Here is a 27430-nt window from a genome sequence, read left to right as displayed (position 1 = left end):
TTTTCACAAAAGAATGCATATTTAAGAGTCTTCTTTTACAACACCAATTATTCAAGACTTATTTATGGCTGCTCCAGAGTTCAATCTGGTTTATCAATAATGTGACACTATATACTCAGGGTTGTTTTTTTTTCTTATTGACCTGCCTTTTACATTAAGAAATTCTGGAAGGGAAGAAGGAAGGGAAGGAAGGTAGGTTCCAGCACACAATTTATATAATGGCTTCTCTTTCTTCTTGAAGACATTTTTCACAGACAATTCTAGCTTCTTGCTTTAATTTGTACCAGTTGTTTTCTAGCTCACTGGCATAGCAGTTATCCTTTTCTCTAAGACACCTTTTCACTGGTGTCTTAGAGATCTGGTTTCTTGGATCTCATTTCATCTTCTTTAACTTCTATTTCATTTTTCTGGGTACATATTCAAGAACTTATGAAAGGTAAATTTCCCAAGTCTTTAAATTTCTGAAAATGTCTTTAATTTGATCTCATACCTGAATAATCATTGCAACTGGTACCAAATTCTGGATTTAGGAATTCAGAACTTTGAATAAATTGCTCCACAGCTTTCTAATATCTACTGCTGCTGCTAAGAAATCCAATGCCAACAGACTCCTATTCTTTTTAGGCAATTTTTTTCCCTGTCTAGCAGCTTTCAGGGTTTTCTTTCTACTTTTAGAATTTTAAAATTACAAAAGAAGTTGAGACTAAATGTTGATCCTTTTTCACCAAAACTTCTTGGTTATCACAATGCTCTTTCAATCAGAAGATTTGATTTTACTTATCTCCTACTATTTCACTGATTAGTTTTGCTTCTATTTTATCTATTACATCTCTTGAAATTTACTCTGGGCAGATGCTATTACTCGCTGTATTTGTGCCCCAAATCTTTCCTTTTTTGTATATTTTTCCTTACCCTTTACTATAACATTCTGAAGGAGATCCAAGAATTCATTATACTTTTGCTAACTGGTTGGCTAGGCTTTTTCACCAGTTAAAGTAACTAACTTCTACATAACACTATAAAATTCTTGAAAAAAAAAAACCTTTTTTAAAAGATTTTATTTTTATTTATTTGACAGAGAGAGAGACAGCCAGAGAGGGAACACAAGCAGGGGGAGCAGGAGAGGGAGAAGCAGGCTTCCCGCTCTGTGGGAAGCCTGATGCGGGGCTCGATCCCAGAACCCTGGGATCATGACCTGAGCCAAAGGCAGACGCTTAACGACTGAGCCACCCAGGCGCCCCAAAATTATTGAAATTATGGTGGACTATCACATTATATGTCATGCACTTCATTGTTAAAACCTCAAATTTGTAAGTGCTACCACACCAAAATTGGATAGTCTAGCACCTCAGTTTTTCTTAACACTACCTGCCTAAAAACTTAAAATATTTAGAACCTAGCAGACAATCCAGGATTTTTTTTTAAGTTATCTATAACAAAAAACAAGGTGAACAACTCAAAACCCAGATGTTCAAGTCATACACTATGCTTTAGAAAACTTTTCATCTTTCTCTCCGTTATTCAGCTCTAAAGTTTTACTCAAAGAAAGCAGAATGTAAGTAATTCTCAGGGGACAGGTAAAATAGAGTTCAGGATCACTAAATTACTAAGTAAATGGTAAATCATGGCTGGTAGATTAACAAACATGAACTATGTGATACATTTATGAATATTTTAATCAAAATAACAAATGTAAAAGTCAATTTCAAAGTTAATGACAAAAAAGTTTTCTAATATTAAATAGCACAGTAGGAATAAAATGGTTTTTTAAAAAGATTTTACTTATTTGAGAGAGTGCATGTAAGAAAGGGGGAGCACAAGCATGAGGAGGGGGAGAGGGAGGTGGGGCAGAGGAGAAGCAGACTACCCGCTGAGCGGGGAGCACGACGCAGGGCTTGATTCCAGGAGCCTGGAATCATGAGCTGAGCCAAAGGCAGATGCTTACCTGAATGAGCCACCCAGGCACCCCTATAGGAATAAAATGTTGTTTGTTTGTTTGTTTGTTTTAAGATTTTATTTATTTGACAGAGAGAGACACAGTGAGAGAGGGAACACAAGCAGGGGGAGTGGGAGAGGGAGAAGCAGGCCTCTTGTGGAGCAGAGAGCCCGATGTGGGGCTCGATCCCAGGACCCTGGGATCATGACCTGAGCCGAAGGCAGACGCTTAACAAGTGAGCCACCCGGGAGCCCCAGGAATAAAATGTTTTGAAACATTTTGACCTGTGCACATTCAAACTGAATTTTTATTGATATTAAAAAGGTTTCCTCCAAAGATTTCTGAGATGATGAATAAAGGTTTGAGAGTCAACCAGAACTCACTCTTTAGAACACACATTATTTAAAAATCGAATGGGGAGCGCCTGGGTGACTCAGTCAGTTAAGCACCTGACTCTTGATTTCAGCTCAGGTCATGATCTCAGGGTCATGAGATCGAACCCTGCATGGGGCTCTGTGTTTAGCAGGCAGTCTGCTTGAGATTCTCTCTCTCTCCCTCTGCCCCTCCCCCAACTCGTGGGTGCACTCTAAAGTAAATAAAATCTTTAAAAAAATGAATACTGAGGGGTGCCTGGGTGGCTCAGTCATTAAGCATCTGCCTTTGGCTCAGGTCATGATCCCAGGGTCCTGGGATCGAGCCCCACATTGGGCTCCCTGCTCTGCGGGAGGCCTGCTTCTCCCTCTCCCACTCCCCCTGCTTGTGTTCCCTCTCTTGCTGTGTCTTTCTCTGTCAAATAAATAAAATCTTTTAAAAAAAAATACTGAATGGAATTAAGCTAGTCCATATAAGGAAGGGAAAAGAGGAATGCAGAAATAAAAGAAATTAAATTCACCTTAGATTAACTTTTTCTCTGAAAAAGTCTGTTTTCATAACAAAAACTAGATTCTAAAGAATATGAATACATAAACTTCCCTGCAACAATCTGATTAAAAGCAGAAATTAATAGCACAAAGTAGTCTCTACACTTTCAAGTCACCTGTAAATACTCAAACCAAAAGCAAAATTGCCTGAATATGAGACTGTTTACTCACAATGAGAGCAGTGTCCTAAAGGCTAATTAGGTCTTCAAGGTTTCTACAGATAGTTCTTTATGCAAAAGGACATGCCTTCAGAGTCAGCCAAGAAGTCACCTTCTAATGAAAGAAAATTGAGAAATGTTTTTAGATAAAAGATTTCTTGAGGCGCCTGGGTGGCTCAGTCGGTTGGGCGTTTGACTCTTGATTTCAGCTCAGGTCATGATCTTTGGGTCATGGAATAGAGCCCCGCATCAGACTCCACTCAGTGCAGAGTCTGTTTGGGATTCTCTCTCTCCCTCTCCCTTTGCCCCTCCCCCTGCTCATGCTCTATCTCTAAAATAAATAAAATCTAAAAAAAAAAAAAAATTTGTCTTTCATCTACATTCAGCCTAAAAAATAAGCCAGACCTAAGTTTACCAATTTTATCAGAAACATTCAGAATTATACTGGTTTTATCATCAGTAAAAATTAGCTGAATCTGAGTTTCTACTCAAACTTCCAACTATTCCCCCATTTAGTCTCTGCTTCACCTATCTGAAGTAGTAACTTGTACTCAGCCACTTTTCCAAGTTATCATGCCAACTTACAACTAAGGTCTCAACTTTGAGCAAATCACCCCAGTGGAGTGTACATTTCCTAGTCCAGCCAGGTTAGCCAACAGACAACAAAGTCACAATGGCCTAGAATAATTTAACTCAGTAAGAAGTGAACACTGAATTGAGAAACAAAAATATAAGAAGAAGGAGGAGGAGGAGGAGAGGAGGACGAGAATACCTATCTATGTATCGGACAAGTCCAGTTTTACCTAAAATCATTCCATAAACACAAATATAACATTTATCTTGTAAAACCTACTATAAGGAAGGTGATTAAAAACATGACTCTGGAGCGTGACTACTTGAGATCAACTCATGGTTTTGTTACTTTACCTGCTGCTGTGTGGCCTGAAGCCTGTTACTGAAGTCCCTCTACCTCCTGTTTTCTCATCTATACAACAGGGAAAATAAACCTCTCTCATGAGGCTATAGTGAGGATTAAAAAGATTAATGTATGTGAATTGCTTAGAACAATGCCTGGCACATGTCAAATGCCATATAAGTATTTGTTGTGATTATTTATGAAAATAAATACCAATCACCATTGGTAACTACTGAGTTTTCCTAAAGGTACAGCCTTTTAAATTATCCAAATAGCTGTCTATTACTCCAGCTGTGAGCTCTTACCAGCTTATTCAGTCAACAGCTATTTATTCAGCATCTGCTTCATGCCAGGCATTGCACTTACGCTTCTACTGTCAATGCCTCAATTCCTTTACTGGTGAAAACTGCTTAAACAGCCTCTTATTATTATTAAAGCTTGCTGTGTTGCATGCCATACTTAACTATAAATCAATTATTTCTCTTGATTATTACTCTTTAGTTACTTCCCTCTCCCTTTTTCCATTCATTAAAAAAAAAATCTTTTAATAATGGAAAATTTCACATACAATAGTTTAATGAATCAAATAGTTTAATGAATCCCATATACCTATCATCCAGCTTCAACCAGCTTCAATTAACACATGAGAAATCTTATTTTACTTATACACCCATTTCAATTATCTTACAACAAATTCCAGACATACCATTTCCTTGTAATTGATCAGTATTTATCTCTAAAATGTTCTTTTTAAAAACATCACAATAACATTACTTGAAAAAATATTTAATAAAGTAATAATTAACTCCTTGGTATTAAATAATCATGCTCCAATTTCCCCAACCATCACAAATGACTTTACAGGTTTTTTGAATCCATCAAATTTGGCAAACAGGCAATGTGTCAATAAAATGAAGGTGACCTTAATAGTAACAGTTTAATGACAGTAGTATGAGATGAAAGCCAGAATGCAGCAGGCCAAGAAATGAGCAGAAATAAGGAAATAGAGAAAACTGCATATGCTCTTTTTTTGAGAAGCTCAAGTAGAAGAAAAAGTAAAAGGTACACACAGGATCAGAATCACAGCATAGTTGGTTAGATGTATAAACTGAAGAGAGATGAAGAGGCTGAAGACATCGAAGACATAGGAAATAAACAAGAGAAACAAAATAAGGTCCTAGAGATGAGACTGGATGAAGTTAAAAGTACAAGAGGCTGACCCTAAATAAGGGAGCTATAACACAAACTCTGACACTGACAGAAGCAGTTAGTAAAGTATGAATGGGACTGGAAAAATTAGCAGGCAGGGGTGGAAGGTGGAGGTGGGGACATGTGAAGGCTAACACTTAAAATGTTTCCAATTTTCTTAAGAATCAGGAGACAAAGCACTGATTAAAAGCAGAGTACTGGAAAGGATTATGTAGGGGATTTGGAAAGAATGTTGAAGACCTGGATGGAATTTAAGGAGATTGAAAAAGTATATAAGCAAATGGGCCCAGCTGTATTCCAAGTTAATCAGCATTCAACTCTTATACAGCTTCCAAAACCATTTTCAAGCATCATCCCTTCCACAAAGCTTTTTTTTTTTTTTTTTTTTTTTGGAGAGAGAGAGGGAGAGAGAGAGAATCTTAAAGTGGAGCCAGGCAAGGGACTTGATCTCACTCTCAGGACCCTGAGATCATGACCTGAGCGGAGTCAGACGCTTAACTGACTGAGTCATCCAGGTGCCCTTCCATGAAGTTTTTCTTAATGTCCTTAACCAAAAGTAATTTTCCCTCCTTAGAACTTTTTTTACTTCTCATAATGGTTTACTTGTACTGTAATAATTTCACCCAACAGCCAGACTGTAAGCACTTTGGGGGTGCTTACTTATCTGTGTATCACAGGGCCAAAGGCAGTACCTTACAGGATATAATTTAGATTCTTCTTACCTTTTTAAAAAGCACAATTTAAATACTAGAAGAACAAAACAGACAGTAACTACATGAAGAGTTAAGAAGACCACTCAAGGCAGGGACAATTATATAAAGCCTCATTAAGAACATAGAATTGAGGTGGGTCTTGGAGGGATGAGAAGGCATGACATCATTTTACCTGAACAAGGAAGTATAAATAGTGAAGTGCCTCAAGGATTAGTTTTAACATTCTTATCTATAATGGTAGCTATTCACAGATAACAATAAGCTCTTTCAATAATGAAGAGTTTTCTTAAATGAGCAAAAAAGTTTACTGCAACATGTGGGTGGGGGAAAAGTAGCGGTTTTAATGTGGACAGGTTCTTTGGGGAAATTCATCCAAATCATGTATAAAATTGGTAAAAGCACATTTTATTCTAGTGAACCAAATAGGGAACAGAGAAAAATCCAGATAAGATGCATAGCTGGTTGAACAATCACTGGCAAGTATAGATCTTTAGTAACAAGGCTCAACAGTTTCATAAAAGCATAAATGAAGTCGTAAGAAAGAAGACATAGTTCTAATGATAAAACTGAAAGGAGCAGCTTTAATAGTGTATGAAATTTTAAATACCACACATTTAAAAAAAAATTGGTCTTTGCCATCCTGGATGTGTGTCCCCTTAGGGACCTCTTTGCTTGGCAAAGAAACAAAAACTAACTTCCTAAAACCTCTTTCCTGTTGTAATCCCAATAGCCACACCCAACTCTATTTGCAGTCTGAAGCCCAGCTAATTACAGATTTCCAGACCTTCTTTTTGCCCACCAGCAACTGGAGAAATAATTATGTCACATGCTCAAACCAAACACTAAGTGGCAAGGCACAATTTTAAACAGAATCCTTTCAATTCTAAAGAAACTATAAAACTGACACAGTAAACTTTGCCAGAGACAAGAATTATAGATCTAGATAACACCCGGGACACCAGTATGTAACTACTCTAATCTTGATCCTATTTCAGAGGCAGGTTAGACACTGTCAGAAGTGACAGTTCTCCAATCCAGAGGACCACGACAGTCTGTAACAGGATTTGGCAAACTTTTTCTGTAACAAGCTGGGTAGTAAATATTTTAGGCTTTGCATACTACATGGTCTTTGTTACAACTATTCAATTCTGCCACTGTCACATGAAAACAGCCACAGGCAGTATATAAGCAAATGGGCCCAAGCTGTATTCCAACAAAACTTTATTAACAAAAACTGCCGGTAGGCAGTAGTTTACCAACCCCTGGTCTACAGTGTCATATTTAGGTTTGATTTTTAGTCAATTCTAGCAATATGCTGATGTAACAATTTATCCTCACGTTTAAAATAGAAACATACACCTACATATGATCATAATTACACAAGAAACTCATTTTAAAAAGCCTGGGAGGAAACAGTAAAATAAAATGTAAACAGGAGATGGGATGGCAGAATTACAGGTAACTGGTCTTAAGAGTATGACCATTTAAAAAAATTTTTTTAAATTGTAGGAAGTCACAAAATGTAAGATAAAATGATTAATAAATAATTTCAGATTATAACTATTTTAAAGAAAATAAACAGGGTACTATTCATGATAAGAGAGAATCTAAGCAGAGTAGAGAGAGAGAACACATCTCCAAACAGGTGACATTTATGCTGACAGAATGACAACACAGTCAGTCAAATAAAGAGCTGACAGAACAGCATTCTACCCAGGGCTCACAAGCAAACAAAGGTGTAGAAGAGAATGAAATTGACATGTGTTTTGGGAAAAGGAGACCAATGAAACATAAAGAGCAACTGGGAAAATGGTTTTAGGAAGACACTAAGGAAGTGACACTTCATCGCAAGGTAAGAAGTCTCCGAACAAGGAAGAGCCAGCTACATCAAACAGGGACAGAAAGGGCAAGAAGATTCAGAATGGTTTAGGGATTCTGGGACCTCATGATGGCAACTAAATTTACCAAACGTCCCTATCCATTTCTAAAGATCTCTCCTTTACCCAATTATTGCCCTTCCACACAAGAGACTTTATGGTTTTTATTTAATCTCCCTCGTCCTCTGACTGATCCTTAAATCAAGAATGTCTAAAACTGTCATTTTCTTCCTTCACGTTCTCCAGTAGGTCAGAAATGACCAGACCACCCACACTTTTTATACTCCTCATTCCCCTGAGAAACATCTTTTGCAATAGCTACTTGGTCTATGGAAGTTTTGCCTTCAACAAACATTTTGTTACCAAAGGATAAATAAACTAGCTGTTTACCTGAAACTTTATTAATCTGAAAAGCTTCTGTTGGGTTGCTCCACTGAGATTTGAGGGTTGATTTGTAACTACAGCATAGTGTAGATAATAAAGAACAGTTCTATTTAAAAAAATTTCCCTACTCTGATAACTTAAAAAGACTATAAGTCAAATTCATTACCCACTTTAAATAGTTAAGGGCTAACTTTGCTATAAAGATATATAGAGGGGTATGATATATATATACATACATAGGGATGTGTAAATAAAAGAAATTCTTGATAACAAGAATATCTGACTTACAGTGTGAGCACATTTCCAAAGGATAACTTGCCTCATTTCCCTGGAGAAAAGAAATAAATAATAATTAGTCACAAAATTGACACAAATTTCTTTAAAAGGTTAAATATTTTGAGTCACAAAACATAGGGAAATAAGCCAAAAACCAAAGTAGCTAGATCTATAAATTAGTTTTTTGATATGAAAAATATTACACAACATGACAGTGCTCTTGAATCAGACAGGCCTGAGCTGTGTGACTTACACAACATTTGAGTTAAAATTTATTTTAAATATTTTTAATGCCCTAAATATGTTGTCTACCAAACTACCACACACTGGAGACTATCAAGGCTCTAACGGAATTCAATTTGGGACAGAGCTCAGAAAAAAAGCTTCTCCTGCCACCTCTATTTAAATGAAGTTTCCTGAGACTGTAAAGCTCTTAAAAAGAAAAAACCAAAAACATTTATAACTGCACTAAAACAATTTTCTATATGCTGTGCAACTAAAATAAGACAAATATTCATTGGAAGGTGGGTCTAACGTAAGATAGCCAATTCAAATTTTTTTCTTAAGTCTTATTTCATGGATAAACTCCACGTTGATATAATTTATCTGAATTCCTATATTTATAAAATATATAAAACCAACCATCTGTTTTCTGTACAGGATTCCATTTGAATCTATTTAAGGAAAAAAAGAGCTTGAGAAAAACTACAGACCTCGCCCAAAGCTTACATTTAATAATTCTTAATGAACTGAGCCCAGGGAGGTCAAGTACCTGGTGGATAATCACACCATTTTGATTAGTTATAAAACCAGGAGTAGTTCTAAATCTAAAACAGTAAAAACTCCAAATACAACAGACTCACATGAGGTAAAAATCATGAAGATCTTTTAAAAAGTCTACAGAATTTAGGGGCACATGGATGGTTCAATCGGTTAAGCATCCTACTCTGGATTTTGGCTCAGGTCATGATCTCAGGGTCAGGGGATCAAGCCCCATCCAGCTCTGGGCTCAGCATAGAGTCTGCTTGTCCCTCTCCCTCTGCTTCTCCCCCTCCCTCTGCTTCTTCCCGCCCCCATCTCTAAAATAAAGTCTTTAAAAAAAGCCTACAGAATATAAAATAACATAAATTGAGCTTTTAAAGTTCAGTGATAAAATCAGAGTAGCATGCATCCTATATTCATTCCATTTACCTAATCTTGACCTTGTCTAGCAATGTGTATAATAGGATTAACATACGAATATAGAGTTTAAGAAATTATTGAATACAGCCTGAAAAAAACATTTTAGTTTGGCTCATTCGCTTTTAAACTCCTAAAAGTATCTTATACTATGTAAATTTGAGGTCTAAGAAAGGTTACCAGTAAATTAGCATCCTCAATTCTTATGTCACCAATAACCAGTCTTTCCCTTGAAAATTATAGCAGATAATGGCAATTTTCCAGAACTGGTTAATTTTAGGTTACTTTATCAATTAAAAATAGAAGAAATAGCAAAAATTAATAAAACGTGATAGTAATGAGCAGAGACAGAGTTCTTGCTTATTCCACCTCTTACTGGATTTAAGATTCTTACCATATTTCCTATCTTTTACTGCCTCACATATTTCATGCCTAAATTTTTAAAATACACTTTTTAAAATTTATTATTTATGTATTTATTATTTATTTTTTAAAATTTTGTCTATTTAGGGACGCCTGGGTCACTCAGTCGTTGAGCGTCTGCCTTCGGCTCAGGTCATGATCCCAGGGTCCTGGGATCAAGTCCCACATCGGGCTCCTTGCTCAGTGAGGAGCCTCCTTCTCCCTCTCCCGCTGCTGCTCCCCCTGCTTGTGCTCTCTCTCTCTCTGACAAATAAAAAAATATATGTATTTTGTCTATTTATTTGACAGAGAGAGCAAGCACAAGCAGGGCGAGTGGCAGGTAGAGGGAGGAGGAGAAGCAGGCTCCCTGCCAAGCAGAGACACCAATGCGGGGCTGATCCCAGGACCCCAGGATCATGACCTGAGCGGAAGGTAGACGCTTAACCAACTAAGCCACCCAGGAGCCCCTTAAAATACACTTAAAAAAAAAAATCTCATTCTACTCTACCTTAAGAGTAAGTATGTTTCTTGAGAGGCTCTCAAAAAAACAATACAATTAATACTTTGGATTGTCATTCTGAATTGGGTTGTTGTTTTTTTTTTTGTTTGGTTGGTTTTGATTTGGGTTTCTTTGACGATAATGATTAATATTTTAATTGTCTTAAAAGTGAGGGCATGGGGCGCCTGGCTGGCTCAGTCAGTAGAACATGAGACTTTTGATCTCAGGCTCATGAGGTCAAGCCCCATACTGGGTGTAGAGATTACTTAAATAAATAAATAAAACTTAAAAAAAAAAAAAGTGAGGGCAAAAAGATTATATAGTAGCTTCATGGAGAACTCTGAAACCAGGTCCTTGTTTCTTCAACCCACTGACCTTTATAATGTTATCGATTCTTTATAAATGATACCATCCATCCTCTTTATCATTCCCAGCTAGCCAGCATCCACAAAACCCAAGGACCAGCCCAGCTGGAGCCCTTCAGTGCTTATCCACTAACACTGAATGCCTCATCTGTCTCCCAAACTTAGAACCCATATATCCAAAAGATTACTTCAACCTCAACCTGTCTAATCTGTGCCCAGCAAAAATATCTTTCAAATAGTAAGGCAAATACTTTCCCCAGATAACCAAAAACTAAAAGAATTAAGCTCCAATACACATGCACTACAAAAAAAGTCGTAAGAAAATTCTTCAGGCAGAAGAAAAATTATACTAAATGGAAATTTGGATCTAGACCAAGAAATGAAGATCACCAGAAATGGTAAACATGTTACGTAAATATAAAAGACTTTTTTCTCATTTTTAAGTGTCTTTAAAATATAACTGACTGTTTAACACAAACATAATAAAAATATATTCTGGGGCGTAAAATGTATACTGTAGAAGTAAACTGTATTATAAGAGCAGCTCAAATGTGAGACACAAGAATGATGTATGTTGTCAAGATCATACACTATGAGGGAAACACTACAATGTTATTTGAAAGTAGAGCATAATGTTAAAGATGGATATTATAAACCCTAGAGCAACCACTTTCTAATAAAAAGATAAATAAAATGGTATCATAAAGAATACTCAATCCAAAGGGAGGCAGATAAATAGGAAAAAAGAAACAAAAATCAAATGTGGAAAAAACAGAAAGTAAAATAGCAGGATGGCAGATTTAAATCCAAACATTTTGAGAATGATATGATGTTAAGTGTATCACCCTTAACAACTACAATTAAGGGAAGCCTGGGTGGCTCAGTCGGTTAAGCGGCTGCCTTCAGCTCAGGTCATGAGCCCAGCCAGGGTCCTGGGATCGAGTCATGCATCAGGGTCCTGGGATCGAGTTCCACATCAGGCTCCTTGCTCAGCAGGGAGCCTGCTTCTCCCTCTGCCTGCAGCTCCCCCTGCTTGTACTTTTGCTCACTCTCTCTCTAGCAAATAAATAAATAAAATCTTAAAAAAAAAAAAAAAACTACAATTAAAGAAGATGCAACTGTAGGGCGCCTGGGTGGCTCAGCTGGTTAAACATCTAACTCTTGATTTTTGACCCAGGGTCCTGGGATTGAGCTCCACAGATCCCTGCTCAGCGGGAAGTCTGCCTCTCTCTTACTCCCTCTCTCCCTCTGTCCCCTGCTCACACACACACACAGGAGGTCTCTCCCTCTCTAAAATAAATCTTAAAAAAAAAAAAAAAGATGCAACTGTATGCTTTCTACAAGAAGCCTACTTTAAAAACAGGTCAGAGCTAGGTGAGCCCTTCACCTGTGGAATCTGATGCTATCTCTAGGTAGATGATGTCAGAATTGAGTTGAATTATAGGATATCCAGCTGATGTCCAGAAATTGTGTGCATATGTGAGGAACTCCCACCACCACACTATAATTAGGTCTACAAAAAACACACACAGGAACAGAGTTTCCACATAAATGAAATTAAACACTAAAAGAACATAAGGGCAAACAGTCAATCATTTTGGGGATTTTAATATTTCTCTCACAGTAACTGACAGAAAACCAGTAGAACAACAACAAAAAATCAACAACACACTATCAACCAACATGTCCTAAACCAGCAGAATATTCTTTTCCAATGCACATGGAACAATCACAAAGACATTATTCTGAGCCTAAAAAAGTCTCAATAAACTTGAAAGGTCTAAAATCATGCAGAATATATTCTCCCATTAGGATGTAATTAAACTAGAAAGGTATTTGGGAATATTCAAATTTGGAAACAAAACACAATTCTAATAATAACCCATGAGTCACAGAGAAAATGACAAGAGAAATCAGAAAATATTTTGAATAGAATGAAAACAGAACCTATCAGAATTTATGGGATACAGGTTAAGCAATGTTTTGAGGAAAATGCTGTTACAAGAGAAGGTCCAAAACACAATGACCTGTTCCAAAGTAAAAAGCTACAAAAAGAATAAGTTAACCTAAACCAAGAGAAAACTAGAAAGAAAAAAATGAGAAATTAATAAAATAGAAGTAGACAAACAGAAGAAAAATCAATAAAGACAAAAATCCATTTTTTGGAAAAGATCAATAAGTAAACCCCCAAGACAAATCAACACAAATCCTGTAGACATTACAAGAAAAATAAAGGAATTTTCTAAACAACATTATGAAAACAAATTTTATAATTCAGATGAACGGACAAGTTTCTTGAAAGACAGTATATGACAAAACTGACTCAAGATAAAAGAGAAAAGCTGAACAGCTCTACAACTATTAAAATACACTGAATTTGAGTTAAAAACTTCCCTAGAAAGAAAACTACAGACCTGGATGGCTTCACTGGTCAATTTGACCGTATACTCGAAGAAAAAACATGCCAACCCTACACAAATTCTTTCAGAAAGCAGAAGGGGAAAGGAATATTTTTTAACTCATTTAATGAGGCCAATATTACCCTCATACTAAAATCAGACAGTAACATTACAAAAAAAGAAAACTATACTCCCATACTTCTTCATGACAACAGATGCAAAAATCCTTAACAATATTTGAGCAAATCCAGAAAAAAATTTTAAAAGTAAAATTCCATGACCAACTGAGGAATATCCCAGCAATGTAAGGTTGGTTTAATATTCCAAATCAATGTGATTCACTACACTGACTAAAAAAGAAAAAACACCGTATGATCATCTCAACAAATAAGACAAATTTCAACACCTATTCATGAAAAAATAAGAACCACAATCCAGCAAGCAAAGGATCTTCCTCAATCTATAAAGGCTATCTACAAAAAGCCTACAATTAACATCATACTTAATATGGGGAAGACTAAATGCTTTCTCCCTCAGATCAGGAACAAGGTAAGACACCTGCACCAGTGCAATCAGGTGAGAGAGAAGAAATAAAAGGCACACAGATTGAAAATAGGAAGTTAAACTGCCTTTACTTGCAGATAACATGATTAACATTAATGTATGTACATAAATACTAAACAAACTGCAAAAGACTATCAGAACTAATAAATGAAGCAAAGTCACCCAATACAAGGTGTATACAAAAATCAAATGCATTTCCATATAGACCTAAGTAGCCAAACATAGGAACAATGTTGAAGGAGTTACACTATCTGACTTAAAGAATTATTATAAAGCTAGAGTTGTTAATAGAGTGATATTGGTGTAAGACTAGACATAAAGATCAATGCAAAAGAATAAAATGTAAAATACACATACACAAAGTTATGTGTTTTTGACAAAGGTGTCCAGGTAATTCAATGGGGAAAAAAAAAACCTTTGCAACAAATGATGCTAAAACAAATGAATATCAATATTAAAAAAAAGGAAAAGACAAAACACTTGAGTAGATATTGTATAACAAAAGATACAGACACAGCAAATAAGCAAGATGAAAAGATGTTTCACATCGTAAGACATCAGCCAAATGCAAATTAAAACTACAATTAGATACCACAATACTTGCAACTAGTATATATATGCCTAGAATTTAAAAACTAACATACCAAGTGTTGCTGAAAATGTAGAACAAATGGTTATGTGCAAGGCAGAATTCTAAGATGGCCCTCTCTGAAATTCCCAGCCCTAGGTACACAAACATCTTTTCCCAGTTATTCAAATACTAATCTAGTTACTGGCTCAAAGGGATTTTGTACATGTAATTAAGTTTCCACATCAGTTGACCTTAAGATAACATTATTAGGGTGGGTCTGTTCTAATCATAAGAGTCTTTTAGGAGCAAAGAGGGGAAGTCAGAGATTCAAACCATGAGGAGAATTCAAGACTAGGGAGTGCACCACATGTCACTGAGGGCAGGCAGCTTCTAAGGGCTGAGTGTAGCCTCCAGCTGACAGTGAACAAGGAAACAGAGATCTCAATCCTACAACAGCAAGAAACTGAATCCTGCCAACAACCTAAACGAGCCCGGAAACATTCTTCCCCAAAACCTCCAGACAAGAGAGCTCACTCTGGCCAACACCTGGATTTCAGCCTTTTGAGTCCCTGAAGAGACACCCCATTTGAACTTTGACTTACAGAACTATGAAATAATAACTAGGTGCTGTTTTAAGCCACTAAGTTAATGGTAATGTGTAACACAGCAACAGCAATTAACACCCAGACATATAGTATATGTGGGTAAAAGTAAAAATGTTGACATATGTTGAAGATATGGAACAAATGAAATTTTTATACATTGCTGGTGGGAACCCCAAATGACACAGCCATTTTGGGAGAGTTTGATGGATTCTTAATATTAAGTTTAATGTAACATTCAGAAATGAAAACATGTCCATGCAAAGATTTGTACACATATGGCCACAGAAGCTTTGTTAACAGCCCAAATAAGAAACAATCTAAATGTGCATCAGCTGTCAAATGGATAAACTGTGGTATATCCAGACAATGGAGTACTACTCAGGAAAAGGAACAGACAACTCATAAACACAACAACATAAATGAATCTCAAAAGCAGTAAGTGAAAGAAGCCAGGTACAAAAGGTTACATGCTGCATGATTCCATTTATAAGTACTAGAAAAGGCAAACTATAGTTACCAAAAGATCAGGGGTTAAGAGGGTCAGTGAAAAAGGGTACCAGGTAACATTTTAGGGTGACAGAAATGTTCTACACATCTTGATTGTGGTGGTGCTTACAAAACTATACATTTGTCAAGACACATTAAATAGGGGCGCCTGGGTGGCTCAGTCGTTAAAGGTCTGCCTTCGGCTCAGGTCATGATCCCAGGGTCCTAGGATCGAGCCCCGCATCGGGCTCCCTGCTCAGTGGGAAGCCTGCTTCTCCCTCTCCCGCTCCCCCCTGCTTGTGTTCCCTCTCTCACTGTCTCTCTCGTCAAATAAATAAATAATATCTTAAAAAAAAAAAAAAGACACATTAAATATACACTTAAAATTGGTTAATTTTATTATATGTAAGTTATACCTCAATAAAACTGGGGGGGTTATTTATTTATTTGAGAGAGGGCATGCATATGTGTGTGCACAATCAGGTGGAGGGGGGGGAGAGAGAGAGAGAGAATCTCAAGCAAATACCCCGCTGAGTGTGCAGCCCCACGCAGGGCTTGATCTCACGGCCCATGAGATCACAACCTGAGCCGAAAGCAAGAGTTGGACACTCAACTGAGCCACCCAGGTGCCCCTAAAGCTTATTTTTTAAAACTCAGTAGGAGTCTCAAGTATAATGGAATTGCTTCGTAACTCACAGATTTAAATCCCTACTTTTTAAAAATTTCTCATCACTTTCTTTAAAATAGTAAGTTTTCTATCAACTATTATTCACAATTAAAGTATATCGAATTTTGTTTTTATAACCTACATACTCATTTCAAGGTAGCAAATTATGTATTTTTTAGATTAATTTTACAGTATCATGAGAAACCAGAAACTTACAGTAATCTTGATTCTTATAATTCTTTCATCCTTTACTTAGTCCCCCTCTCAGAGCTTAAATTCCATGAAGGCAGTTGTTTTATTATCTTTCGATATCCCTTGCCAGATTTAAAACTGTCCTAAATTTATGCAAGGAAGTATTTTATAGGTGCATGTAAAAATCCAGATAGCCTTAAGGAACTTGGTTTAAGTGGCATGTTAAGCATCAATGTATTACATAACATGGTTAGATTAAGGACATACTAAGAGATTCAATAAATTTTTAAAAGTTCAGTTATTAAAGAACTTTAGATTTCTGCTTTCCTTAATGCTCACTTTTCATAATGAGTATCTATTAAGATCTGGATCTCCATACACTTTAAATAAGCAAGCAGTACTGTAATACGTAAGTAATATTTATATAGTTCCCAAGAAGAGCCTATAACCAAATAAGACAATGCTGTCACCTCTTAAAGTCTCCTAAAGATAAATGTCTACATATTCTGACAGCAGGCCCTTTGAAAATAGTCTAAACTTTACAGTATGCATCTATAAAATTTATTTTTATTCTCTCACATCTAGACATTTCAAGATCAAAGTAACTCTAAACAAAATGAGATAAGAGATCCAAAAATACTTTCTTCATTTCTTTGCCAGAAAATTTCTTTAGAAATTAAATTCCTATTCCTCCTGATTTAATGTGCATTAAAATTGATAATCATAAGATGGTAAATTCTAAAAATACTAAATAATATGGACTTGAAGAAAAAGTTAGAATCCAAATGTCTTCATCTGCTGAAAGACAAAAGTTTGCCAACTTCCCACAGTTAATGTAATTTTTATAAGGAAATCAATTTCTAGGGTAAAATCACTGACCATCTTAATGCCTATTCCAGGACAGATATTCCTTATCAGAAGTATAAAACAAGGTGTGAACTGTGGATGGGTAAATTTGGGTGAAAGGAAGTAAAAAGATCAAAGGACAGAACCAAGAAACAAAAATCTAGTATCAGTAGACTTCCAAGGACAAGTCTCTGTATCAAGCTGAGTTCACAAGTACCCCTCCCTCTAGACACTGACTTCTCCATACAGGAAATAAGAAAGTTTGACTAGATGATTTCAAGGGGTCCTTCCAGCTGTATCGTTTTTTGTTTTTTTTTTTTACTACTAATGAAGATGCTAGACATATTTAAATATAGGAGAAGGGGAGAGAGGGAGAAAGGGAGAGAGAACACAGACATGGAACGTCAAGAAACTTCTTAAAGCATCCTGGTGGTCCAGGAGACAAGGGTTTCCCAAACAGGGTATGCTTAACTTTGTATTATGCTCTTTTGTAGGCCAGTACAACAATCAGCATAAGAAAAGAAGAGGCAGGGGCACCTGGGTGGCTCAGTTGGTTAAGCATCTGCTTCGGGCTCAGGTCATGATCCCAGGGTTCTGGGATCAAACCCCACACTGGGCTCCCTGCTCAGAGGGGAGTCTGCTTCTCCCTCTCCCTCTGCACCACCTCCCCCAAACCCCCCCATGCTCTTCTCTCGCGTCACGTGTGCGCACACTCTCTCAAATAAACAAAACCTTAAAAAAAAAAAAAGGCAATAAATCTCAGAAACAGAAGTTCTTAGCAATACAAATCAAACATGACCTTGGTTATGGCAACAAATCTGGCACCAGCGATCTTGTGTATACTCTATAAAAATTAGTTATGATGCTATCATATGGCAGAAATGTTCGCTAACGTGGTATACCATTGTTAAACAGTGACTAGTTTTCCAACAGAAGTCAAGAACATCTATACTTGTCAAATTATTTTAGGAGGAAAACAAAACCCTATAATTTCCTAGTCTGATAAATGCTGCCAAAATTATACTCTGTAACTACACCTAGCAAATGTTTGAGGGTACATAATGTTAACTATTTTAAAGATCCTACTGCATAAAAATATAAAGATCCTACCACATGATGGGGCCTGAAATAGTGATACCTGTTATTCAATCTCACAGTTTAAAATTTATCCATTAAATAATATCTAACCTTACCAATCCTATTTTTCTTTTCTACCCAAAATTAACCATGATTTTTGTATGTTTATCTTGTATCCTACAATCTTGTTGAACTCATTTATTAGTTCTAGTTTTTCGTTGTAGATTTCCCAGAATTTTCTATGTAGACAATCATGTCATCTGCAAATAGGGAGGTTTTTTTTCTTTCCAATCTGTATGCCTTTATTTTTTTTCTTGCCTATTCCAGTGGGTAGAACTTTCATTACTATGTTGAAAGAGTGGTGAGAGCAGGTATTTACCTTGTTAATGATCTTACAGGAAAAGCATTCAGTCTTTGCCATTAAGTATAATGTTACCTATATGTTTGTATAGCTATTCCTTATCCAACTGAGGTAGTTCCCCCCTCTATATCTATTTTTATTTTTTTAAAGAAACTATGAACGGGTCCTGAATTTTATTAAATGCGTTTTTCCATCAAACTATGTGATCATGTGATTGTTCTTTAGCTGTTAATACAGTGGATTATTTATATTGAGTTTCAAACAGTGAACCTTAGCTGTGCATCCCTGCAGTGAGACAGACTTGGTAATGGCATTCAATTTTTTTCCCATACTGCTTAGTTTTATTTCTTTACCATTCTCTTAAAATTTTTGCATTACACTGATATGGGAAAATTGATAGTTTTTGAAATGTTTCCTTTGGGGGGGTATCAAGGTAATGCGGACTATTCAAATTATCTATTTCATATTCGGTGAAGGGTGGTAGTATGTACTTTTCAAGGAACTGGTCCATTACATCAAAGTTGTCAAAATTATGTATGAGCTGTTCATCTTATCTCCATATTATCTTTTCCATGTCTGAAGGGTCTATGGTGATACCCTACACATCATTCCTGATACTGATAATTTGTTTCTTCTTCTAATCCTCCCAGTCTTGCTAGAGGTTTGTCAATTTATTGATCTTTCTGAAGAACCAGCTCTTTATTTCATTGATTTTTCTGGTTTTTGTCTTCAATTCCACTGATTTCTGTTTTTATCTTTATTCCCTTGTTTTTTGCTTTAGGTAGATTTTTTTTTTTTTTTTTTTTTTAAGATTTATTTACTTGGGAGAGAGAGAGTGAGTGAGAGAAATTGAGAGCACAAGCCAGTGAGGAAAGGCAGAGACAGAGGGAGAAGCAGACTCCCCGCTGAGCCGGGAGCCCGATGTGGGGCCTGATCCCAGGAACCTAGGATCATGACCTGAGCCAAAAACAGAAGCTTAACCAACTGAGCCACCCAGGCGCTGCTTGATTTTGCTTCTTTTTTTTTCTTCTTCAGGTTCTTGGGAGCTCAAGATTATTGACACTTTTTTTCTTTTCTAAAATGTGCATTTAGTGCTGTAAGTTTCCTTCTCAGCACTGCTTTACCTACATCCCACAAATTTCAATGGGTTGTATTTTTTTTTAAAGATTTATTTATTTAAGAGAGAGAGAGAGAGAAAGAGAGCACAAGCAGGGGCAGAGGCAGAGGGAGAAGCAGGCTCCCCGCTGAGCAAGGAGCCTGATGTGGGACTCAATCCCAAGACCCCAGGATCGTGACCTGAGCTGAAGGCACATGCTTAACCGACTGAGCCACCCAGGCGCCCTCAATGGGTTGTATTCTTATGGCTTTTTTTTCACTACAGTTATTCTCCAGTGCATGGAAACACAGGAAATACTTATTAATATATATTTTTGAATTATCACTGAAATATGCTTTTATAATTTATAAAGTAAATCCTTTTGTAATTTCTTTGCAAAAATGTATAAAGTTCCAAACAACTGTTATATGAACTTTAAACACAGTCCATTTGCCAATTAATCTTCCTCTTTATGCCAACCCAAAGTTTTTCCAGGACTGAAACTGAGTATATGTCCAAAAAGTTAAGAATGGTATCTTAAGTGTTTGATACACTGTAAGCAATTAATGAAAAGGATTTAAGAATAAGATTTCATTCCCAAAGGTGTAAAACACCTCTCAAGTAGCAACAGACACGTGACAAAAGCTTTACTAAAGCAGAGATCTTGGAGTGCCTGGGTGGCTCAGTCATTAAGCATCTGCCTTTGCCTCAAGTCATGATCCCAGGGTCCTGGGATCGAGCCCCACATCGGGCTCCCTGCTCCGCTGGAAGCCTGTTTCTCCCTCTACCAGTCCCCCTGCTTGTGTTCCCTCTCTCGCTATGTCTCTCTCTGTCAAATAAATAAAATCTTTAAAAAATTTTTAAAATTAAAAAAAAATAAAGCAGAGATCTTTCTCAAAGTCTAGGTTTGCAAAAACAAACAAAAACCTGCTGGCTCTTTTCATCTGGTTTTACTTCTAACAATGACATTTTCATCAAATTAAGACAATTCTTTACATAACCGCCTAATATCCTTCAGACACTTCAGATGCACTAACTTAAATTTCAATTAACTACCTTAGTTCAAACTAAACATGCAATACAATAAATGTTACTTTGTCTAGTTCTCATGGATGACTTTTTTAAAGGTAAAAGCTGAGAGGGGCGCCTGGGTGGCTCAGTCGTTAAGCATCTGCCTTCGGCTCAGGTCATGATCCCAGGGTCCTGGGATCGAGCCCCGCGTCGGGCTCCCTGCTCGCCGGGAAGCCTGCTTCTCCCTCTCCCACTCCCCCTGCTTGTGTTCCTACTCTCGCTCTCTGTCAAATAAATAAAATCTTTAAAAAAAAAAAAAAAAAAAGGTAAAAGCTGAGAAAGAAATCTTTAATAGTTTTGTAAATATAGACAAGTATGGAAAAAAGGAAAGTTTACCGAATACAAAAAAAAAAATGAAATCACATTTATGTGCTGGGCACTCTTTTAGAGACTTTACATACATTATCTCATTTATCTTCCAAACAATTTTCTGGTTAAATAGGGGTGTCAAGGGGGCACCTGGGTGGCTCAGTCGCTAGGCATCTGCCTTCGGCTCAGGTCATGATCCCAGGGTCCTGGGATCGAGCCCCGCATCGGGCTCCCTGCTCTGCGGGAGGCCTGCTTCTCCCTCTCCCACTCCCCCTGCTTATGATGTTCCCTCTCTCGCTGTGTCTCTGTCAAATAAATAAAATCTTAAAAATAAATAAATAAATAAATAAATAAATAAATAGGGGTGTCAAGGTTAAGCAACTTGCACAAGGTCACACAGCTGGTAGTGGCAGAGAACAAATTTGAACTCACGCTAATATAATTCCCATAATATTCTCACCAATGTATGACAAGGCTATATCCTTTCTGTATTATATAAGAGAAGCAGTAAATTACCGAAACCATTTTCCTCTCATCTTAAGTTTAAGTGACTTGTCACTTCCAACTTACACTGGCACAGTGTTGTTCATATATCTAACATTGTAGTCTCAATCACAAAAACATGACAACAACAGGGTGTGAGATAGGTGGGGACAACTGAGAAGAGGAGTAAAGGGATGGAAAATATAAAACACTATTACATGGAAACTATCCAGAAACCTGGAAGGAACAACATTAATTTGGTACTGTATTTTAATTTAAAAACATCTATTATCCCCAAACAAAATAGAAAACTCTATAAGCATAGCATTTTCAGTAATTATAATTAAGAAAATAATCTCAGAACAGAGGAAATAAAATCCTAGTAGTGGCACAGTTCTGGATGATGCTAAGAGACCACCCTGACTACGGCCAAAGTAAATAGATGAAATATAAAGTACAGGTTAGTCAAATGAAAGGTCAAGAAACACTAAAGCAAAGATGTACATAAACACCTGAAGTGAAGGAGGATCCTAGAGGGAAAATGTGTCAGAGGTACTATATTTTGAATGAAAAGCTGGAGTATCCAGAAAGATGTTAGTTGATAACAATTCAAAGATATAAAAGGAAGATAGAGGAAAATGACTTTGCATGAGAATTAAGAATGATAATCTGGGTGCCTGGGTGGCTTAGTCGGTTAAGCATCTGCCCTTGGCTTAGGTCATGATCCCAGGGTCCTGGGAATGAGTCCCGCATCAGGCTCCCTGCTCAGTAGGGAGTCTGCTTCTCCCTCTCCTCCCTGCTCATACTCTCTCTCGCTATCTCTGTCACTCTCTCTCTCTCAAATAAATAAAAATCTTTAAAAAAAAAAGAATGGTAATCTATCAGGTCAGCAAACTATGGCCCCAGGTCATATCAGGCCTACCATCTCTTGGGGTTCGGTTTTGTTTTTTTAGTGACATCTTTAATTGAGACATCATTGACCTATATTAGTTTCAGGTATACAAGAAGATCCAAATTTGTATATATTGTGAAGTGGTCACCACAGTAAGTCTAGTTAACATCAGTAACCATAAAACAATCACAAAATTTTGTGTGTGTGATGACAACTTTTAACATCTACTCTTAACTACTTTCAAATATGCAATACAGTATTAACTATAGTCACCATGCTGTATTATCTCATGACTTACTTCATGTCTGAAGTTTGTACCTTTTGACCGCCTTCACCCATTTCACCTACCCACTATCTCCTGCCTCTGGCAACTACCAATCTGTTCTCTGTTATCTATGAATTCAGTTTTTGGTTTTGTTTTTAAGATTCCAGAAGTGAGGGGCGCCTGGGTGGCTCAGTCGTTAAGGATCTGCCTTCAGCTCAGGTCATGATCCCAGGATTCTGGGATCGAGCCCCGCATCGGGCTCCCTGCTCGCCGGGAAGCCTGCTTCTCCCTCTCCCGCTCCCCCTGCTTGTGTTCCTGCTCTTGCTATCTCTGTCTCTGTCAAATAAATAAATAAAATCTTTAAAAAAAAAAAAAAGATTCCAGAAGTGAGAACATACAGTATGTCTTTCTCTTATTTCACTTAGCATAATGCTATCAAGATCTCACCCTGTTGTTGCAGATGGCAAGATTTCCTTCTTTTTTGATTGAATAATACTCCACTGTATATATACACACACCCTACTTTCTTTATTCATTCACTCATCCATCCATTGATGGACACTTAGGTTGTTTCCATGTCTTGGCTATTGTAAATAAGGCTACAATGAACATGAGAGTGCATACAACTTTTAGTGTTTTAATTCCCTTCAGATAAATACCCAGAAGTGGAAATTGCTGGATCATATAGTTCTATTTCTAATTTCTTGAAGAACCTTCATGCTATTTTCTACAATGGCTGCACCAATTTATATTCCCACCAACAATGTACAAGGATTCCCTTTTCTCCACATCCTTGCCAACACTTGTTATTTGACTTTTTGATAACAGCCATTCTAACAGGTGTGAGGTGGTATCTATGGTTTTAATTTGCATTTCCCTGATGATTAGTGACGCTAAGGATCTTTTCATGTACCTGTTGGCTACCTGTATGTTTTCTTTGGAAAATGTTTATACAGATCCTCTATTTTTTTTAAACTGGATTGTCATTTTGCTATTGAGCTGCAGGCTCTTTATATATTGTGGATAATAACCCCTTATCAGATATATGATCTATAAATATTTTTCCCATTCAGTTAAGTTTCCTTTTCATTTTGTTGATGGTTTCCTTAGCTTTGCAGACGCTTTTTAATTTGACGTAGTCCTACTTGTCTATTTTTGCTTTTGTTGCCTTTGCTTTTGGTGTTAAATCCAAAAAATCATCACCAAGACAGATGTCAAGAAGCTTACTGCCTAAATTTTCTGCTAGTTTTATGTTTTTAGGTCTTATGTTCAAGTCTTTAATCCATTTTAAGTTGATTTTGTGTATGGTGTAAGACAGTGGTCCAGTTTCCCAAACATCATTTATTGAAGAGACCATCCTCACCCCACTATATATTCTTTGTTCCTTTGTCATAAATTAATTGACCACATATATGTGTGGGTTTATTTCTGGTTTCTCTATTCTATTCCACTGATCTATGTGTTTGCGGTTATGCCAATACCATACTGTTTTGATTACTATAGCTTTGTAAGGGTTTGGTTTTTTAAAATAATAGCTTTATATTGAAATATAATTCACATCCCATGTAATTCATCCATCTGAAGTGGACGGTTTTTAGTACATTCAAAGTTGTGCAGCTATTACCACAAATTCCTCACATAGTCACTCCCCATCTCCCTGACTCACCCCACCACTCTACTTTCTGTTTCTACCTATTTGTCTATTCTGGATATCACATATAAATGCAATCATACAGTATGTGTTCCTCTGTAACCAGCTTCTTTTACTTAAAATATTTTCAAGGTTCATCCATGTAGTATAGCAAGAATCAATACTTTTTTTATTGCCAAATGATATTTTGTTGTATGGATATACCACATTTTATTTAATCTGTGCACGTTTGGGCTGTTTCCCCTTTTTTGGCTATTATAAATAATGCCATATAAACATTCATGTACAAGTTTTTCATTTCATTTCTTATGGGTATATACTTAGGAATGGTTATATAGGTTAGATTATATAACTTAGGTTATATAGTAACTCTATGTTTAACATGCTGAAGAACTGTTTCCTAAAGCAGCTACAACATTTACAAACCCACCAAAAATGTTATAAGGATTCTGATTTCTCCATATCCTCACCAACACTTATCTGGTCTTTTTGGTTATAGCCATGCTAGTAGGTATGTAGTAGCTCTTTGTGGTTTTGATTTGCATTTCCCTAATTGAGCCTCTTTTCATATGCTTATTGGATATTTGTTTATCTTCTCTGGAGAAATGTCTGCTCAGATCTTTTGCTCATTTTTCATTGGGTTTTTTATTGCTGAATTGTAAGAATTCTTTATATACTCCAGAAAGAAGTCTCTAATCTATGATTTGTAAAAATTTTTATCCCATTCTGTGGCTTGTCTTTTCATTTTCTTGGTATCCTCTGAAGCATAAAAGTTAATATGTATGATGTTTATCTTTTTCTTTTGATGTTTGTGCTTTTAGAAATTCATCACCTGCGTTTGTACACTAAAGTTTTTTTGCAACACAGCTATGCTCATTTGTGTATTATCTATAGCTGCTTCAAGCTACAATGGCAGACTTTAGTAGTTGCAAAAGACTGTATGGCCCACAAAGCCTAAAATATTTACTGTCTGGCCTTTTACAGAAATAGTTTTCCAACTCCTTCCTTCACCTGAAGGGACTGCAAGGCAAATGATATGCTTTGGAAGGAAGCAGACTTTTGGTTATGGTAAACTAGGTATAGAAACTATTTTTGTAAAGAGGCTGACAACACAGGGCTATAGCTACATACTGGTGAGGGAAGAAATACAGTATAACATCAAAAACCAGATATAATTTTCACTGCCTACAATCCCACCAGTAATCACTGACTTCTGTTCAGAATACCAAATAAAATACTGAAGTGGTTTTTACTACGTAAGGCCTAGCCTCTGGTGATAGAAGGTAAGCTAGGGACAGTTTATAAGAACTGCCTTGAAGGAAGGTGGTCAAAAGGTACAAACTTTCAGTAATAAGAGAAATAAGTATTAGGGCCGTAATGTACAACACAATGACTAGAGCTAGCACAGCTATTTGATATGTAGGAAAATTATTAAGAGTTCTAATCACAAGGAGAAAAAAAATTTTTTTCTCCTCTTTTTACTGTATTTATGTGAGATGAGGGATGTTAAATGAACCTATCGTGTCTATCATTTCACAATATACGTGAATCAAACAATCATGCTGTATGCTTTGAATTTATACTGATGTATGTCAACTATTTCTCAATAAAAAGGGGAGTTTGTACGGGGGGGGGGGGGGAGGATGCACTTAACTGCCTGAGTAAGAAGTTTGGTCTTTTTCTGGTATGCAAGAAACATGGAAAAGACAATGGACCTTAAGAAAAAACCTGTAATGAGGCTTGCAATCTAATAAAAAGAGACACTTGAGGAAGTGCTCTCTGCTTTTCTTCAGGCAGGTGTGTCTGAAATTGAGGTGGCCCTCTTTGGATAAGTGGAGCTTTAATGTAAACTGGACCTATGTCCCTGATGAAACTGGATGAACTCTGAACCACCCTGTAACTCTCTGATTCTAGGCTTCTCATTTTGTGAGATAATACATTCCTTATTATTCAGGCCACATTTAGTTGGGTGGGTAGTCTGTTACTTAGAGCCCAACACTCAGATACACTTTCTACTTTGTTAAGGAGTGTATTACTGGACAGAGAGCCACACAGAAATCAGAATGAAATGATTATGAAACCCAGATCTGCCAAAAAGTACGACATACTAGTTTTTAGTAATTGATTTTTAAAAATTTAAACAGGGGGTGCCTGGGTGGTTCAGTCGGTTAAGCATCCAACTCTTGGTTTCAGCTCAGGTCATGATCTCAGGGTCATGAAATCCAGCCTGCACTGGGTTCTGCACTGGGCGTGGAGCCTGCTTACAATTCTCTTGCCCCCTCTCCCCCTCCACCACTCCCCTGCACTCTGTCTAAAAAATAAAATAAAATAAAAATAAAAATTTAAACAGCGTTTTGCATTTTATCAAGCATCTTAGATAATTACCTTACTCAATACCCACAAGAACTCTGAATCAGTCAGGCTGTGGACATTTTACGAGCATATATTTATTTGTGTGTGTCTGTGTGTGTGTCTGTGTGTGTATGTGTGTGTGTATAAATTCAGCAAACTCCATTATAGGTCTTCCAATTCTCTAACCCATGCATGTTCCACCACATTGTATTATATCTCACAGCATCAAACAAAATTCACTGAAAGCAACGTAACAACAAAATGATGATTCTCTCAGCACTTAACTGTTTGACGTTATCTATAAATAATGTGACCCAAGAGAATAATAAAAATGTCCAAATAGCTGCTACATGCCAAGTTCAAGCAGAGTGATCAGAAGAAATCTACAGCACCTTATAATAGCTCTACTAAAACATATATTAGTGTGTATGTATGTATGTACATGTATACATATATATTATACTTTATTGTATTTTAATTTTATATATATATATACATACGCATACACATACACTATAATTTTTTCTTCCACATGCCTGACTCAGTCTATGCTGTGAAGTCTCCGGGAGTCTTTTTTTTCTTTCATCTTAGTACCTAACACTAAGTTTAATATGTGTAGTAGGCAAACATAAATGTTTGCTAAATTAAGAAATAAAAGATTTAGAATAACAGTCTCACTTTATCAGCTGTTCTAGAATATATCCAGTAC

The 27430-nt window shown here is 36.6% G+C and overlaps 1 protein-coding gene across 1 annotated transcript in view; it reads right to left on the bottom strand.

Moving 5' to 3' along the window:
* PPP3R1 (protein phosphatase 3 regulatory subunit B, alpha) overlaps window positions 1–27430 on the bottom strand; it is a 71621-nt gene that overhangs the window by 29872 nt on the left and 14319 nt on the right. The window contains exon 2 of the mRNA XM_032410824.1: window positions 8402–8441. Within this exon, the coding sequence (XP_032266715.1) occupies window positions 8402–8441 (40 nt within the window). The remainder of the gene's footprint in view (window positions 1–8401; window positions 8442–27430) is intronic.

Source organism: Phoca vitulina, unplaced genomic scaffold, assembly GCF_004348235.1.
Source record: "Phoca vitulina isolate PV1807 unplaced genomic scaffold, GSC_HSeal_1.0 scaffold12, whole genome shotgun sequence".
Lineage (NCBI taxonomy): Eukaryota > Metazoa > Chordata > Mammalia > Carnivora > Phocidae > Phoca > Phoca vitulina.
The sequence above is the reverse complement of the archived record's forward strand: the minus strand, read 5'-3'. Positions and strand labels throughout refer to the sequence as shown.